The following is a 16,978-nucleotide window of genomic DNA, read 5'->3' as shown; positions in this document are numbered from 1 at the left end:
CTGAGGGGACACTGCTGAGGGGACACCGCTGAGGGGACACTGCTGAGGTGACACTGCTGAGGGGACACCGCTGAGGGACACTGCTGAGGGGACACTGCTGAGGGGACACTGCTGAGGGGACACTGCTGAGGGACACTGCTGAGGGGACACTGCTGAGGGACATTGCTGAGGGGACACCGCTGAGGGACATTGCTGAGGGGACACCGCTGAGGGGACACTGCTGAGGGACATTGCTGAGGGGACATTGCTGAGGGACATTGCTGAGGGGACACCGCTGAGGGACATTGCTGAGGGGACACTGCTGAGGGGACACCGCTGAGGGACATTGCTGAGGGGACAGTGCTGAGGGACATTGCTGAGGGGACAGTGCTGAGGGGACACTGCTGAGGGGACACTGCTGAGGGGACATTGCTGAGGGGACACCGCTGAGGGACATTGCTGAGGGGACAGTGCTGAGGGGACACTGCTGAGGGGACAGTGCTGAGGGGACATTGCTGAGGGACATTGCTGAGGGGACACTGCTGAGGAACATTGCTGAGGGGACAGTGCTGAGGGACATTGCTGAGGAACATTGCTGCAGAGTTGTGCGGACACCCATTGCAGAGGGCCTGAAGGACGAGGTGTTCACAGCCTCCTCTGAGGACGGTCTGCTCAGCCGCTCGGTGGTTGGCAGCGTGACTGTGAGCACCACGGGAAACACCATCGAGGAAGGCGCGAAGTGGAGCTGGTGAGAACATTGTGCCAGTCTTCTTTGATGAGACCCTCACCCCACCGCTCCAGGGACACTGTGGGGAACCTGCACTGAGGCACTGGAGTCCTGGGGGCACTGAGGACACTGGGGGCACTGGGGCACTGGGGCACTGGGGACACTAGGGACACTGGCTTTCTAGCTTGGTTTTCCATGAAGGAATACGCCTTTCTCTGAGTAAAGTCCTTACAGTGTTCCTTGACCATCTGCAGTGGCGGGGCATTGAGCTAGGGAAGAAGCGGTCACTCAGGGACCACTGAGTCTCCGATAAGCAGTGCCGGGTTCCTGCACAGCGCAGATTACCATCCAAGGGGTAGAATCTCAGGAATGCCAGGAACACCTAGAACACAGCACACCCGGAACATCCAGAACACCAGAACACCTACAACACCCACAACACCAGGCCCCTCTCTGCTTCCACCATGCACTGACCTATGATTCTCATTTTCTTGCTTAACTTTAGTTTAGGAATTCATACTTAATAATTTTCACCTCAACTATTTAGACAGGCTCATAGCCCAGGCTGGCCTCCAACTCACTATTACCCCAGGGTGACCTTGAACTTCTGGTCCTCTGCCTCAATCTCCTGAGCTGTGGGATTCCAGGCATGGAGCATTCCTTATTTATGCTGTTTTGGAGATGGAACCCAGGGCCTCATGCATGCTGGACAAGCACTCTCCCAACTGAGCTATAGTCCTAGCCAAAGGTCTAGCTTAGAACAAATTATCCTCCTGTCTCATCCTCTTCAGATTTGCCTTCTAGTGAGTGCTAATATGGCTGGCTCACCTATTATTGAACTTCATAGAAATGGAATAAAACCATATTCTTTTAAAAAAAAAATCTTGGGGCTGGAGAGATGGCTCAGCGGTTAAGAACACTGGATGTTCTTGCAGAAGACCCAGGTTCAAATCCCAGCACCCACATGGCAGCTAACAACTGTCTGTAACTCCAGTCCCAGGGGACCCGACAGCCTCTTCTGTCCTCCTCGGGCATTGCACGACACAGATGCACTTACCCTACGTGCAGGCAATACACACACACCCATAAAAAAATAATAATTTTTAAATAGGCCACGACTCACATAAAAGTTGCAAGGTCAGCACACTTGATTTCCTGAAACTTCTGAGAGGACGTTACCTTCATAATTTACTACTATGTAGTAGGTAGAGTACATTTCCTACACACAGCAAATGTTTTCCATCATGTCATTGCAGCACCACCAGTCAGAAGAGTAACATGAACATCCCACTCTGTCTAATCTTTAGTCCTTGTCAAATTTGTTTCGTCAGTTGACCCTGTAAGGTCTCTAAAGTAAAAGGATCAAGTCTAGGATCATAACATACTCTTCCCTGAGTTGTCATGATGCCTTTTTAGTCCCGTTCAGTCCAGAACATTCGTCAACTGGACCTTGTCCATCATGACCCGGACACCTTTGAAGGCTACAGGCCAATGACTAATGAAGGCTGCTCTATGGAGTTTGTCTGATGTTTCCTTGAGATTATATTCCCGTTATGTATCTAAGGCCGGAAAGTGACGGAAGTGACACCATGCTATGAGGCTTCCATCCTGTCACGTGATCCTCAACAGTCAATGTATCACTTATTCTTTGAGGTGCTTGATTAAGGTAGTTTCTGGCAGCATCCCCACTGGGAAGTTACTTCTTTCCTTTGCAATTAAGTCTTCTTGTGAGGAGGTCCTGTGAATCTATGTAAACATGCCGTTCCTTGCAGGCTTGAGCTGGGTGGCACTCATGGTGTTCACCTACCTCAACCCTGCTTGGACTCTGACCCTGAACAGCACTCCCACCTCCTTTATGGCTTCCCTCTTCCCTCTCAGGCACGAGCATCCACATCTGGGCACTCTGATTCACCTGCCTCACTTACCCTGTCTACCCCACCCACCCCACTCAGGGTTCCTATTTCAAAAGGAAAGAGGAGCAAAGGGGGAACATGTGCGCTTTGGTGTCTCCCTCCCTCCCCAGCTGTTTTGGAAGTTATCAACACTCTTGTGTGTGGCCATGCACCATTTGCTTCCTGGCCACATGGTATTCACTGTAACAATCATTCCACCACATGGTTGTGGCCACTGGAGCTGCTTCCAGAGTTATTGTTGCTCTATAAAGACTTGTGTGTCTCGTCACATGTGTATTTTTAGCTAAATTGTATCTTCTCAAAATTCATACATTGGTCTGGGCTTGTAGCTCAGTGGTATAGCACTTGCCTAGCATTTATAAGGCCCTGAATTTGATGTGCAGTACTTTTTAAATTTTTATTTATTATTTTTATTTTATGTGTATGCATGTATTGCCTGCATGTAGGTAAGTGCAATGCCCGTGGAGGTCAGAAGAGGCTGTCAGATCCCCTGGGACTGGAGTTACAGACAGTTGTTAGCTGCCATGTGGGAGCTGGGATTCGAACCCAGGTCTTCTGTAAGAACAATCAGTGTTCTTAACCACTGAGCCATCTCTCCAGACCCAGATGTGCAGTACTTTTTAAAAAGCCAAGCATGGTGCCACATATCTGTAATTCTAGCACTGGGGAGGTTGAGGCAGGAGGACTGCTACAACTTCAAAGCCAGCCTGGGCTACATAGTGAAACCGTGTCTCAATATTTTTTCATGTTAAAGTCATAATCCCTAGCATCTGAAAACATGGTCTTATTTGGAAATGGGTTGTTGGTTGTAATTAAGAGGAGATCATCCTGGAGCAGGGCAGGGTTCCTGATTCTACATGGTGTCCCTGTTAAGAAATAAATTTGCACAGAGAGGCCATCATGTGGAGATGAGTTTCATTACTACAGCCGAGGTACCAGAAGCTTGGGAAAAGGCTTAAGACAGGTCTTAAGGGTCGGTGAGATAGCTCAGTAAGGAGCTTGCTGCCAAGCCTGATGATCTGAGTTTCATCCCTGGGACCCACATGGTACATGGTAAAAGGAAAGAACCGACTTCTGCAAGATGGCCTCTGACCTCCACAAGAAGGCACACACACACACACACACACACACATATACACACACACACAGAGTGAGCGAGCGAGAGAGAGAGAGAGAGAGAGTTTTTAAAAGTCTTTCTCTTACATCTTTACAAGCAACATGACTCACCTAGCACTTGATTCCAGAATTCTGGCCTCAAGACTGTGACAAAATAAGCTTTTGTGTGTAAGTCATGCAGGTTGTGGTGCTTTGTCATGGCAGCCCTGGAAAACTAAAGTGACAAGTGAGAGTTCTGTAGGGTCAGCTCCAAGGAGCGGTTCCCCTCCAAGAAGAGACCAGCTGAGTCAGAGATTAGAGTAAGCAGAACAGTAGTTCCAAAGATACCCATGTTCTAATCCTCTGGACCTGTAAAAAGGGAAGTCTTATGGCTAAGAGGAATTGAGATGGTTCATCAGCTGCCTTCAAGATGGGAGAGTTACCCTGGGTCATCTAGGTAGGCTAAATGCAGTTTACTTCAAGAGTTTTTAAGTAGAAGAGGGAGGCAGGAGAAAACCACAAAGGCCCATTGCATGGTTGACTCCACTGACACAGCAGCTTTGAACATAGTAGAATGGGGGCTGGAGCCAAGGAGTGAGGACCACTCTTGATAAAGTGGGAAAGGCAAGTAAATGTGTTCTTTCTCTAAAGCTTCCAAGGAACACAGCCATGCTCTTCCAGAACAAATTAGTCCCAGTGTATAAGGGCCAGCCTCAGGGTGCTGTGAGGCTAGAGAAAGGGGAAGAAAACGCTAGAGTTATACAGAGTGCAGTTTACCGTGGGCTTTACTGGCAACTGTGGGTCTGAATGACAGCAAAACCAGTTGGATCCCTACAATTTGGGTCAAAAAGAGGGGTGTATTTATGGATTAGGACAAAAATGGTTTCATTCACTCTTAATGTACCTATTTATCTTAAGATACTGTCAAATCTGGATATGATGACATGCCACTGTAATACCAGCCCTTGAGAGGCTGAGACAGGAGGACTGTGAGTTCGAGGTCATAGTGAGATGCTGTCACAAAAAAAAAAAGAAAAAAGATCAGAGCCAGGTGGATCCCTGAAGCCAGGATCTATTTGTAAAGCACTATACAAGGCACTAATGATTTTATCTATAATTTATGAGGAATATGGCCAGAAAAAAACAGGTAGGGCTATCTGGAGGCAATCATGGTGATTATGATTCAAGATGGCAGTGGGTATGTCAAGTGGATACCATACGCCTACTAGCACCTTGGTTTTAGCTCCGTGAGACATTTCAGATGTCTGACCTCCAGAGCTACATAATAAAGTTGTGCTATTTTAAGCCATCGAGTGTGTGGCAATTTATTATGGTAATAGGGAAAAGCAGAGGGTATGTTCATTTTTGCTCTATAATGCCTAGCACTTGTCGAAGCCCTAGTTCTCAGTTCACCGTTGGTGCATGCTTGTCTCACTGTTTCATGTCCTTGTCAGCACCTGCTGGGTCTTCATGTGCTCCCGCTCCTGAGTCTGATGACTCACAGTGGCTTTGGTTTGCAGTTCCCTTACAAATGATGTTGAACAATTTTTCTTGATTTATGATCATGAAATAGTTTATCAACCAAGAGAGTACTGCATAAATAATGGCAGGAGAACAGATGTGCAGCCAGACATGCTAATGAACTGGATACATGGCTGTTATGTATATTTGCTGAAAGTCCCTTATTATAAGGCTCCTGATAATAAAGATTTTTGCCTGTGTTTCTACTAGGCTGTATGCTCTGCATAAACTCTACATACTTTGCATGATCTTGATGTTAAACCTTTTGGGTTTTGGGTTGTAATTTTCTACACCACAGCTTTTCTCTGAGTCTCCTTGGGATGTCAACTGATCAGAAGTTTTCAAATGCGTTTGGTGTCTCAGAAACCTTGAGGTCATGAAGCCTCCTTTGCCATTGCTGCTGTGGTGGTTTCACTTTTCATAGGTGAGGCCTAATTTCCGCAGAGCTGATTTTAAGCAGGTTCAGTTTCTTAGCATGCCTTCTGAAAAACACCCAGTCCTGCTTCTGAGCCATCAGATTTTGAACTAAGTAGTGTCGGTCCTTAGCAACCAGTCTCTAGATGCTCTAGCCCACCCTGCCTTTGCCATAGCACCGTTCTTATTTTGTAGCTTTAGAATAAATCTTATTATTGGTGGGACACTCCTCCCTCACTCCCCTTCAGCACTATTTTTGTCCTTTGTTCTTCCACATATATTTTTAAATTTATTAGGCAAGTTTCTGATATTCTTTTTTTTGACTGTGTGATATAATTATGGGGTACAAAGTGCTGCTATTATTTATGAATACAGTATGGAAACGCCAGCCTCCTGAGGACCCCATAGGGACCGTAGCTGTGTGTCCCTGCACCCTTTACTCTTTTTGTTGTCGTCATTGCTTAGTTCCTGTAAATTTTGAGTTTTTAATCTATGATCTTGCCGATGTGTATTTTGTAATAATGTTTTGCAGCTAATTTCTGTCTCCCGATATGGAAGAAGGTACTAGCCCACTCTCTGAGGAGGACCTTGTGGACAACGCCCCTGCAGTGGATGATGGTATCAGAGCCTTTCACAAATGAGACAAGTCTCGGCAATGAGGACAAACAACGTGCTCTTTGGTTGTCCTTTAATTCCCTTTGTTTCAGGGATAGAACATCTATAAAATCTATAAAATTTACTGTTCTCTTTGGTTGGAAACAAAAGCTATGGCTAGAATTTGAAAGTGGCAGACCGTGGTTTCCAGTATCACCACTGAGAAGTTGGTGTCATTTTTATCTTAATCCTTTGAACGTGACCTGTTTTTATTTTCCTGGAAGCTTTTAAGATTTCTTTAAAATTTTTCTGATGATCTGAAACTTTTCTGAGCTGTCCTTGATTTGGGTCTTGTGATGGTCCCCAGGGGTCCTTTCCAGCCTTCAAACTTGGTTCCCTGTCTGTGTTTTCTGAGTCCGTGAGGACCCCAGTCCCCAAACCACACTGTTCCTGAACTTTCCCCCTTCTGGGTTTGGATGGCTCCCAACCAGTCTTCCCTTTCACGCTCCTTGTGTAGTAGGCTTGGGATCTTTCAATTTTTTTTCAGTAATTTTTACAGATATATAATGAAGACTTGGAGATAAACCTATAATGTACCATACTTTACAGGAGGTCTACAGTGATGTTTTCAAGACAAATTTTTTTTAAATTTTATTTGCTTGAACATTTTGCCGGTGTGTATGTAAGAGCACCAGTGCAGGCAATGCCCATGGAGACTAACGGAGGGTGTTGAAGCCCCTGGAACTGGAGCTATGGACAGTTGCAGCTGCCATGTGGGTGCTGGGAACTGAACCTGTGTCCTCTGCAAAAGTAGCCAGTGCTCTTAACCACTGAGCCGTCTCTCCAGACCCCAAATTATTTTTTAAATTTAATTGTTTTTACATTTATTTATTTGTGTGTGTGTGTGCGCGTGCATATGTGCGCACATGGGCATGTGGAAGTCAGAGGACAATTTGATGGAGTTGGTTTTCTCCTTCCACCATGTGGATTCTGGAGATTGAACTCAGGTGACAAGGCTCTTTACCCACTGAGCCATTTCACTGGCCCTCATATTTTTTAAGAATCCTACATTTAAAGTTATTGGAAACTCAGAGAACTTTTGTGTGTATTACTTCTATCCCTCCTCATTTACTGTGTTAAAAAGTAAAGCTAAGCTGGGCATGGTGGCGCATGCCGGCAGATCTCTGTGAGTTCAAGCCCAGCCTCATCTACATAGTGAGTTCCAGGACAGCTGGGGCTACAGGGAGACCCTGTCTCAAAAAGACAAAAAAAAGTAAAGCTGAGCCAGACATAGTACACATGCTTGTAATCCCAGCATGTGGGAGGTCCAGGCAGGAGGACTGATTTGAATTCAAGGCCAATCTAGGCTACCAAGGGAAACCCCCTGTCTCAAATTAAAACAAAACAAAACCCAAAGAAAGTAAAACTGAGCTGGGTTTGGTGGTAATGTCTGTAATTCCAGCACTCAAGTGGTTGAGGCAGGACAATAGCAAATTCAAAGTCAGCCTAAGCTACATAGCAAGACTCCATCTGAAACTGGGAAGCTGGGGCTGGAGATATGACTCAGCAGTTAAGAGTACTTGATCCTCTTGCAGAGGACCTGGGTTCGGTTCCCAGAACCCACACAGCAGTTAACAACCACCCATAACTCCAGTTCCAGGGGATACAACGCCCTTTTCCAACTTCCCTGGGTTTGCACACAGGTGATGCACTTACATACACGTAAGCAAAACATGTACGTAAAATGAAAGTAAAGTCAAAATAATTTTTTAAAGTAAAGTTGAAAACCTTTTAAACAGCAACAACAAACTATTATAAGTGAAACAGACTCCAGTTCAATAGGAGCTAACAGGACCCTTCATGTCCTGTGGCCTCCTTTACTCCACTGTGCAAAGTAGAGACAGTTTGAGGTCTGAAGACACCCAGAAGGAATCTTGGGAACCTCCAGAGTTCCCTGGATCACACTTGAGAAATATGCTTCCCTAAGTAATTTGATCTGGTCAGAATTTGTGCTAAAACTTCAGACTTAAATGCTTGATCTGCAGCACTGGTTGGTTGGTTGGTTGGTTGGCTGGTTGGTTGGCTGGTTGCTTAGTTGGTTGGTTGGTTGGTTGGCTGGTTGCTTGGTTGGTTGGTTGGTTTCTTAAATTACTTGTGTAGAATTGTAGAATCTTGTTGGGTAAGACCATTTAAAAATTTATCTAAAGTTCCTTTTTTTTCCTTTTTGTTTTGGGAAAGGATCTCCCTGTGGCCCCAGGTGACCTGGAACTCGCTATGTAGACTGGGCTGGTCTTGATATCCCAGAGATTCACTTGCCTCTGCCTCCCAAGTGCTAGGACTAGAGGTGTGCACCAATTCCAGCTCTTGTTTAACTCTCAGGGAGCTCTTGTTTAACTCTTGTTCTTGGTTGGTTGCTTGGTTGGTTGGTTGCTTGGTTGGTTGGTTGGTTGCTTGGTTGGTTGGCTGGTTGGCTGGTTGGTTGGTTGGTTGGTTGGCTGGTTGGTTGGTTAGTTGGTTGGTTGGCTGGGTTTTGGTGTGGTTTTTGGCTCTTTTAATTTTTTAATTTATTCTGTAATAATTTTGGAGGGGTATTTTGAGACAGGGTTTCATGCCTTCCACGCTGGCCTCAAACTTGCTATAGACAAGAATATGACCTTGATCCTGCTTCCCCGCCTCTACCTCCCCTGGACTAGGATCACAGGCATGAGCCACCACACTCTGTCTGCAGTTTGTTTTGTTGTTGTTGTTGCTTTTGTTTTGCCTTTTTTTTTCACTGTTTTCTTGATTTCTAGAAAGAGTTGAATTAGAGGATCCAGAATTTGGGTTAGAATCGATTCCTCAGGGAGTTGAGGACACCTCGGACCTAGGATGCTGTTGGTAATTAATTCATGGAGATGCGACTTCCTACCTTTGAACTACCGTTCTAGTGGGGCTGTGGAGCTGTCAGGTATAGATCGCCCTGAGGTGGTGCTGAGTATCATGGCTGATGTGCAGCAAATGTTGTCTTTTTATTTCAAGTTCAATGCAAGGACAGAAACAGAGTGGTAAGAAAATGAAGAAGACAACTGCTAACGACAAAGTCCAGGCATTTCATCTTCGGAAGAGCTTGAACTTCCTGGACAAACTGCATGAGGAGAAGGACCTTTTTATTCAGAAGACCAGGTGAGCCCACCTGCTGAGGGTCCACCTTCTGTCTGGACAGTTGTGTGCATGGGAGATCCTGGCTTTGTTTCCCTGAGCGCTCTTCACCAGGAACAGCCAAAAAGCCTCACCAGACACAGTGCCCGGGCCTTCAGCACTTTTCCCTCCCTCAGTCCTGTGAAGCTGCTACAGAGCTAATGCTCGTGAGTCCTTCTGGCACTTCGTGACCATCTGGCGTCCGCATGGGGCCTAGCACACACCAGGTGTGACTGAAGCTTTAGTGCACAGACTCCTACTTCTCAGAGTCCTGATGATCTAGCCTTGCTGACACCTGGTATCTGTGGGTTTACGTTCCGTTCTACATACTAGAATAGTCAGTTGCATAGTCAGTATTCCCCAACATCCGAGAAGAAAAATCTCAAATACACAGAAAAGTTGGAAACTAATAGTAGGTGGTTGTCCCCTGAATACCACCACTAGATCACTGCCTAGCTTTCCCCCAAATACATGTAAACATGTGTGTCATAGCTATGATTCTTTTGCTGAATCATTTGAAAGCAAATTTCAGGATCATGATCCTTTCTCCTATTTCAGTGTCTGTGAAAAGTAAAAGCATGTTTCTGCATGACCTCACCACCTACTATGTCGAGACTAGTGCTGTCCTAGTACCAACCTCATGCCCATGTGCTACAGTTTCCTGGTCATCCTCCAAGGTTCTTTTAGAGCTCATACTTGGGACTTTGTTCGGTTACTTTCTGCCGAGGTGAAGGTCACATAACAGGAGCTAGTATTTCATTCAGGCCCACACAGACAGCTGCTTTGTGTTGCAGCGTGCTGAGGAGGACCTGCTGCCATGTCAGCTGTGTGCCCTTCAGGCACCTGTGTGTATACCGGCCCATGTTAACTGCATTTCCCTTGACTGTCTAGACCCATCACCTTTGGGAGGAAGTTACAGAGTTGGCTCCTTTGGCAGGGTTTTCAGAGGACAGGCATATAAGACCCTGCCTATGTCACTGGATAGAGTCAAAGAGACACCTAGAAAGAGGTTTTCTTAGTTCCTGGCCTGAGCCCTGTCCCTCCCTACACCCTCACCCCTCTGGCCCCTTCTGAGGCTATAACTTTAGAATGACAGAATGCCAATTCTTCTTTTAATATTTTAGAGAGGAGCTGCGTGTCTGTCACCAAAGGATGGACTTCCTCAGCAAACAGCAGGAGAGTTTAGCAGCCGAGATCTCCACGGAGAGAGAAGCCAACAACATGTAGGTCATCTTTGTGGGCAAGGAGGTTGAACTTGGACAGGCAAGTGACCTTTCCAGTCAAGGTAGCGCCATACCACAGAGGCTCATTCATTCACTCAGCAAAGGTGTGTGCTAAGTGTCTGCTGTGTTCAGGTAGTCAGGCAGACAGCCTTGCTCCAGGGTGGGGAACAGACAATATAACACAAAGGGAAATGGCTCAATTGGTAAATATGTTTGCTGTGGAAGCATGAGGCCCTGAATATGAGCCCCAGCACCCAAGTAAAAAGAAAGCTGGGTACTGCAGTGCACACCTGTAATTCCAACACCAGGAAGGCAAGGACAAGAGAGTCCAGAGGGGCTTGCCGGCCAACCTGGTTGGCCAAATCTGTGAGCTCCAGGTTCAGTGACAGATTCTGTGCCAAAAAAATAGACAGTGATTGAGGAAAACACCTGATGTTGGCTTCTGTCCACATGAATACACACACACACACACACACACACACACACACACACATACACATACACACACACATACACACACACATGAACATACACACAAATAATAATAAAAAATAAAGAAAAAAAAGAGATGTCAGTATAGGGACTGAGGTCAGGGAGTGGACAGGCTAAGCCCATGCAGCTGATTAAGTAACAGTTCTGGCCTTGGTTACTATGATGGAAATGGCTCCTTTATGGGGTTTTTATATTTATTTACTTATTTGTGTATTTATCTATTTGGAGACAGTGTCTCATTTGTAGTCTATGCTATCCTCAAATTCATAATCCTTCTGCCTCAGCCTCCCAAGTCCTGGGGTTTAGGCCTGAGCCACCACACCTGGCTCTTCCTGGGTTTTAAAAACCTATCTCATTCTGTGAGCTCCAGGTTCAGTGACAGACTGTCCCAAAAACAAAAAAATAGACATTGATGGAGGAAGACACCTGATGCTGACCTCTGGATGCATGCACATGCACACAATAATAATGGGTATGGTGGTGCATGTCTTTAGTTACAGAGCATGTCTTTAGTCCTAGCACTTGGGAGGTAGAGGCAGGGACAGGTGAATCTCTGTGAGTTCAAGACCAGCCTGGTCTATGTAGTGAGTTCCAGGACAGCTGGGGCTACAGGGAGACCCTGTCTCAAAAAGACCAATAATAATAATAATAATAATAATAATAATAAAAATAATGAAAAAAAGTGATGTCAGCAGCTCAGTATCCATAAGTGATCCCAGTGCACATCAGTTACTTGGAACCTGCTTCCCAGTGCCACATGGGTGCAGGGGCATTTCATCCATGTCCTTTGGCCAGTACCAGTCAGCCTTTTCTCATCGATGAGGCCCTCTCTTTGGCTTTCACCTGCAACATGTTCCCACCACGAAGAGCTCATCATCCCATAGAGATTACATCTAGCAGTGTAATTGGGCTTCAACAACAGTAGATGGCACAGTAGACTGCACTGTGAGGAGGGAAGAGGGACAGTGAGGGTTCAGAGCAGCTCAGGACAGGAGGGGCTGGGTAGTGTAGTGTTTCAGGGAGCATTTTGGGTATTTCCTGGATTTGAGGCTTGGGCCTGCTGCTCTGAGGGGCCTGGCAAGAAGATTTTTGCTTCTAACTTTCTAAGAGAAAATGAGAGGCCAGCAGCAGAGGAGAGAGGACTGGGGATGAGGCCAGGCTCCTCCCAGTCCCTCAGGTAAGGCCCTACCTTGGTCCTACTGGACCAGCAGGAAGAAGGTGTAGGAAATCCCTTACATTGACACCGCAGGACCTCACTCTGTGTCAAACACTTCAGATAGATTTTCCTCCTGAAAATAGGATGGCCAAGGGAAGGCTCTGGGCTGTGCCCCATGGTGCTGACCTGTGGCCCGTTCTGTCTTCTGTCGCTGTGCCCCATGGTGCTGACCTGTGGCCCGTTCTGTCTTCTGTCGCTGTGCCGCATGGTGCTGACCTGTGGCCCGTTCTGTCTTCTGTCGCTGTGCCCCATGGTGCTGACCTGTGGCCGTTCTGTCTTCTGTCGCTGTGCCGCATGGTGCTGACCTGTGGCCCGTTCTGTCTTCTTTCCCTGTGCTCCAGGGCAGCTGTTGGACGACTTCAGGCTGCATCCAGACGCCTGCACACAGAACTGGAGAATGAGAGAGGCCTGAAGTCAAAACTCACAGCCATGCTGAAAGAAATCGAGTAAGTTTGCAAGAGCCTGTAAGAGCAGGCTTGGGAAGCGATCCCCTGGTTGTTTAGCAGCATGCAGATCTCAAGCAGCTTGTGGGATAATTCCTACTTGGAAGGTAAAAAACAAAACCCCGTTTTCATTTCCAAGTTGCTTTGAAATTAAAAAGTAACAAGTTGAAGTAGATGAAAGGAGAAAACAACATGTTTTACAGTGTTCACTTTCTTCACATTTGTTTACAACCTTAGTAACTGAAAAAGCAGTTTCTTCCCTTCTTTTCCTTGTTCCCTGTGCCTCTTGGGCTAGGGCTCAATGGTAGAGCTTTTGAATAGTGTGCACGAAGTCTTGACTTGAGCCCCAGCACTGATAAAGAGGACTGGAGAGATGGCTGAGAGGTTAAGAACACTGACTGGTTCCTGCAAAAGACCCAGGTTTGATTCCCAGCACTCACATGGTAGCTAACAACCATCTGTAACCCTAGTTCCAGGGGATCCAACAGCCTCTTCTGTCCTCTGTGGGCATTGCACAACACAGGTGCACTTACCTACATGCAGGCAATACATGAATACACATAAAATAAAAAATAATAAATAAAAAAATTTTTTGGTCTTTTTGAGACAGGGTCTCCCTGTAGCCCCAGCTGGCCTGGAACTCACTATGTAGACCAGGCTGGCCTTGAACTCACAGAGATCTGCCTGCCTCTGCCTCCTGAGTGCTGAGAGTACAGGCATGCACCACCATGCCCAGCAAAAAAAATTTTTTTAAGGAAGTATCCTCACAGGGTGTGCTGGTGCATGCCTTTGATCCCAGCACTCGTGAGGCAGAGGCAGGCAGATCTCTGAGTTCAAGGCCAGCCGGGTCTCCATAGCAAATCCAGGCCAGCTGGGTCTATAGGGAGACCCTGTCTCAAAAAGACAAAAAAAAAAAAAAAAAAAAGGAAGTATCCTCAACTTTCCTCAAAGCATCCACAGAAAAGCAACAGCTGCATGATTTTAAGTATTCTACTGGTCAGAGTTTAGGTTGTAAATATTAGAACTGCTTCTGATGAGTCCATGAAGAAATGGTTTCTTATGGGGTATAAACAGCTCATTGATTACACTGATGCAGACAGCCTAGTGAGCCTCAGGCCTGCTGCCCAACTAGGTCCAGATCACAGTTCCACTGTTAGATGACTGCAAGTAAAGTTGGAAAGCTTTCCAGTCTGACACACGATCTGCCAGAAAGCAACCCTGACTAAACGCAGCAGCTGCTGGTCCTTGTCGTACACCAAACAGAACCAAACCTCTCTCCCTCCCTCGGTGTACTCTCGGACTTTAAACCAGTTCCTGGGTCGTACCTGCTATTAGTTGGTCACAATCCAAGCCAATATCTTGTGATACCCCCCCATAATGGAGCCACATACAATTCAGGGAGACATGCAGCTGGGGAGAAGTCAGTCTATTTGTGGCTGAGCAAGAACTGGATGTGGGTATTTATACTGCCTTGATTGACACTTGGCTGGCATTTTTCTCTCTGAGGTTCAGAACTCAGGGCAGGCAAAACTTGGAGGTCCTGTCTATAAGGGGATGCTGTGAGCATCCATTTACTTGAAAAATTTTCTTTTTAGCTGGGCATGGTGGCGCACACCTTAAATCCCAGCACTTAGGAGGCAGAGGCAGGTGGAGCTCTGTGATGTCAAGGCCAACCTGGTCTACATAGCAAATTCCAGGCCTGCTGGAGCTACAGGGAGATCCTGTCTCTAAAAACAAAAAAAAAAAAAAAAATTTTTTTCTTTTTACTCTAAAACAATGTCAAGCTTATAGCAACAATTTTAAAATGGCTGTGGCATCTTCCTCTATCACCAATGCAGCAGCATCCCTTTTCTCTGAAACTTCTCTTGCTGTCATCCCTTTCTGACCACACTGGTGATTCAAATGAAGGGGCGCTCTTGTGGGGTTCCTATCTGTTTGTGTAGAACCTGAGATAAAGTTGCCACTGCCCCAGGCCCCTTTTGCCTATCTGCTTTGAGACACACTGTGCCCACCTTCCCACCTCCCAGGCCTGCCTTAATCAACACAGCCTTTTTTGTTGGTCGGTTGGTTGGTTGGTTGGTTGGGTTTTTTTGTTTGTTTGTTTGTTTGTTTGTTTTGTTTTGGGGGGGTCTTTTTGAGACAGGGTCTCTTTGTAGTCCTAGCTAGCCTGGAACTCACTATGTAGACCAGGCTGGCCTTGACTTCACAGAGATCTACCTGCCTCTGCCTCCCAAGTGCTGGGATTAAAGACATGCACCACCATGCCTAGTGACAGAGACACAGCCTGTTTTTAAAGGCAGTATCTCCCACCTGTGTCTGTGACACACATAAAAAGACCAGCACAATGCCTTTGCACTACACTGGAGCTACAATGAAGGGAGTGTTCCCTACTCTGGACAAAACCTATATAGCATGTTCCCTCCAGGTACCTGGACCCTTTCCACCCAACAATGAGGAGCTTCTTTCCAATATCTCAGCTCTCTTAGTCCAGGTTTTCTCCAGCTACCAAACAACTCATTAGTGGGAGAGAAATGGACTCAACTCCATAAGTCATGATCTTTTTAACAGTGGGGCTGGAGAGATGGCTCAGCGGTTAAGAGCACTGATTGCTCTGCATGGGACCTGGGTTTGAATCCCATTAACCACATGGTGGCCAACAACCATCTGTAATTCCAATTCCAGGGGATCCAACACCCTCTTCTGACCTCTGCAGCATTGCGTGACATGAGTGCACTTACATACATGCAGGCAATTCACTCATAAAATAAATAAAATACATTTTTAAAATAATTTAACAAAATAACAATGGAAGTAAAATATCTTAATACAAGTTAGCACATTTATTTTATTTCTAAAAGATTTATTTTTGCCGGGCATGGTGAGGCACACCTTTAATGCCAGCACTCAGGAGGCAGAAACAGGTGGATCTCTGTGAGTTCAAGGCCAACCTGGTCTACATAGTGAGTTCCAGGCCAGCTGGGGCTACAGGGAGACACTATCTCAAGAAGACCAAAAAAAAAAAAATACAAAACCAAGATTTATTTTTATATTATGAGTGTGTGGTCTACACATATGCGTGCATTTGCACCTCCTGCAGAGGCCAGGAAAGGGCATCAGATTCCCTGGAACTGGAGTTACAGACAGTTATTAGCCACCATGTGGGTGCTGGGAAATAAGCCGGGTCTTTTGAGTCATCTCTTTAGCTCCAAGTTAGCACATTTGTAAAAACCTCCATCGATGATGAACAGTTTGAGGCATTTGCTTTACCCTCAGATATGCCAAGATTTGACTGAAACAATTCTTTCCAGTGTTGTACTGCGGGTCACACACCTTCTATCGTCAGCTCTAGCCTAGGAGGGTCCTCCAAGCAGAGCTGCTAGCAGGATCCCAACACTGGCTCATTGTGTAACCATGCTCAGTATTCTTCTGTATGTCTAGCTGCATCAGCTGTAAATGGCTAGATATCACACTTACTGCAAAGGCACACTGACGTTACTGAGAGTGGATTCCTATATCATAGGGAGGACAATTCTGCATCCATCCTCTTCCTGCTCATCCCAACTGAAGATGAGCTGCAAACTTCCTGGATTCATGCTGGGAGCCTGAGGAGTGCTTGCATCACAGCCACCACAGATTCAGTGCTCACTGACAGTTGATTACAGAGTCACCCAAGTCCAGAATCAGGCAGGCCCCTCATTATTCAAGAAATACCCTAGGCAGGGCTGGCTGCTGTCATGATCTGAGCCTTTCCCCAAGCACATTTGAAGACTTGGGGTAGTTCTTGGTAGCTTCCAGGTCCACGGCCCCACAGAAGACATCTTCCAGATGCCTTCCTCAGGCCAGGCTGCTGGGCCACTACAGTCAGCTGACCCAATCCTTAGTCCAGGTGAGTCTCCATGTCCATACAGGTGTTGGGGGCCTCTGTTATGTGAAGTAGAAGTCTCTTCATATCCAGATAGCTCACGAGCTCGGAGTTATGTGCTGAGACTCCTTTCATAGCGGGGTGCCTTCCTGGCATATCGTAGGACTGTTTGTTCCTTTGTACAGCTGAGTCTCCATGTCCATCCTGGTGTTGGGGGCCTCTGTTATTTGAAGTAGAAGTCTCTTCATATCCAGATAGCTCACGAGCTCGGAGTTATGTGCTGAGACTCCTTTCATAGCGGGGTGCCTTCCTGGCATATCGT

General features: G+C 46.3%; 1 protein-coding gene across 1 annotated transcript in view; it reads left to right on the top strand.

Moving 5' to 3' along the window:
* The first annotated feature begins 278 nt into the window (after positions 1-278).
* Positions 279-16,978, top strand: part of Cfap74 (cilia and flagella associated protein 74) — a 66,791-nt gene continuing 50,091 nt past the window's right edge. Inside the window, exons 1-6 of the mRNA XM_029555882.1 lie at positions 279-727; positions 6,182-6,267; positions 9,036-9,120; positions 9,262-9,405; positions 10,545-10,643; positions 12,693-12,797. Coding sequence (XP_029411742.1) covers positions 6,201-6,267; positions 9,036-9,120; positions 9,262-9,405; positions 10,545-10,643; positions 12,693-12,797 — 500 coding nt within the window. The 5' untranslated portion in view covers positions 279-727; positions 6,182-6,200. The remainder of the gene's footprint in view (positions 728-6,181; positions 6,268-9,035; positions 9,121-9,261; positions 9,406-10,544; positions 10,644-12,692; positions 12,798-16,978) is intronic.

The sequence above is a fragment of the Nannospalax galili genome, unplaced genomic scaffold (genome assembly GCF_000622305.1).
Source record: "Nannospalax galili isolate Female #2095 unplaced genomic scaffold, S.galili_v1.0 scaffold806, whole genome shotgun sequence".
Lineage (NCBI taxonomy): Eukaryota > Metazoa > Chordata > Mammalia > Rodentia > Spalacidae > Nannospalax > Nannospalax galili.
The sequence above is the reverse complement of the archived record's forward strand: the minus strand, read 5'-3'. Positions and strand labels throughout refer to the sequence as shown.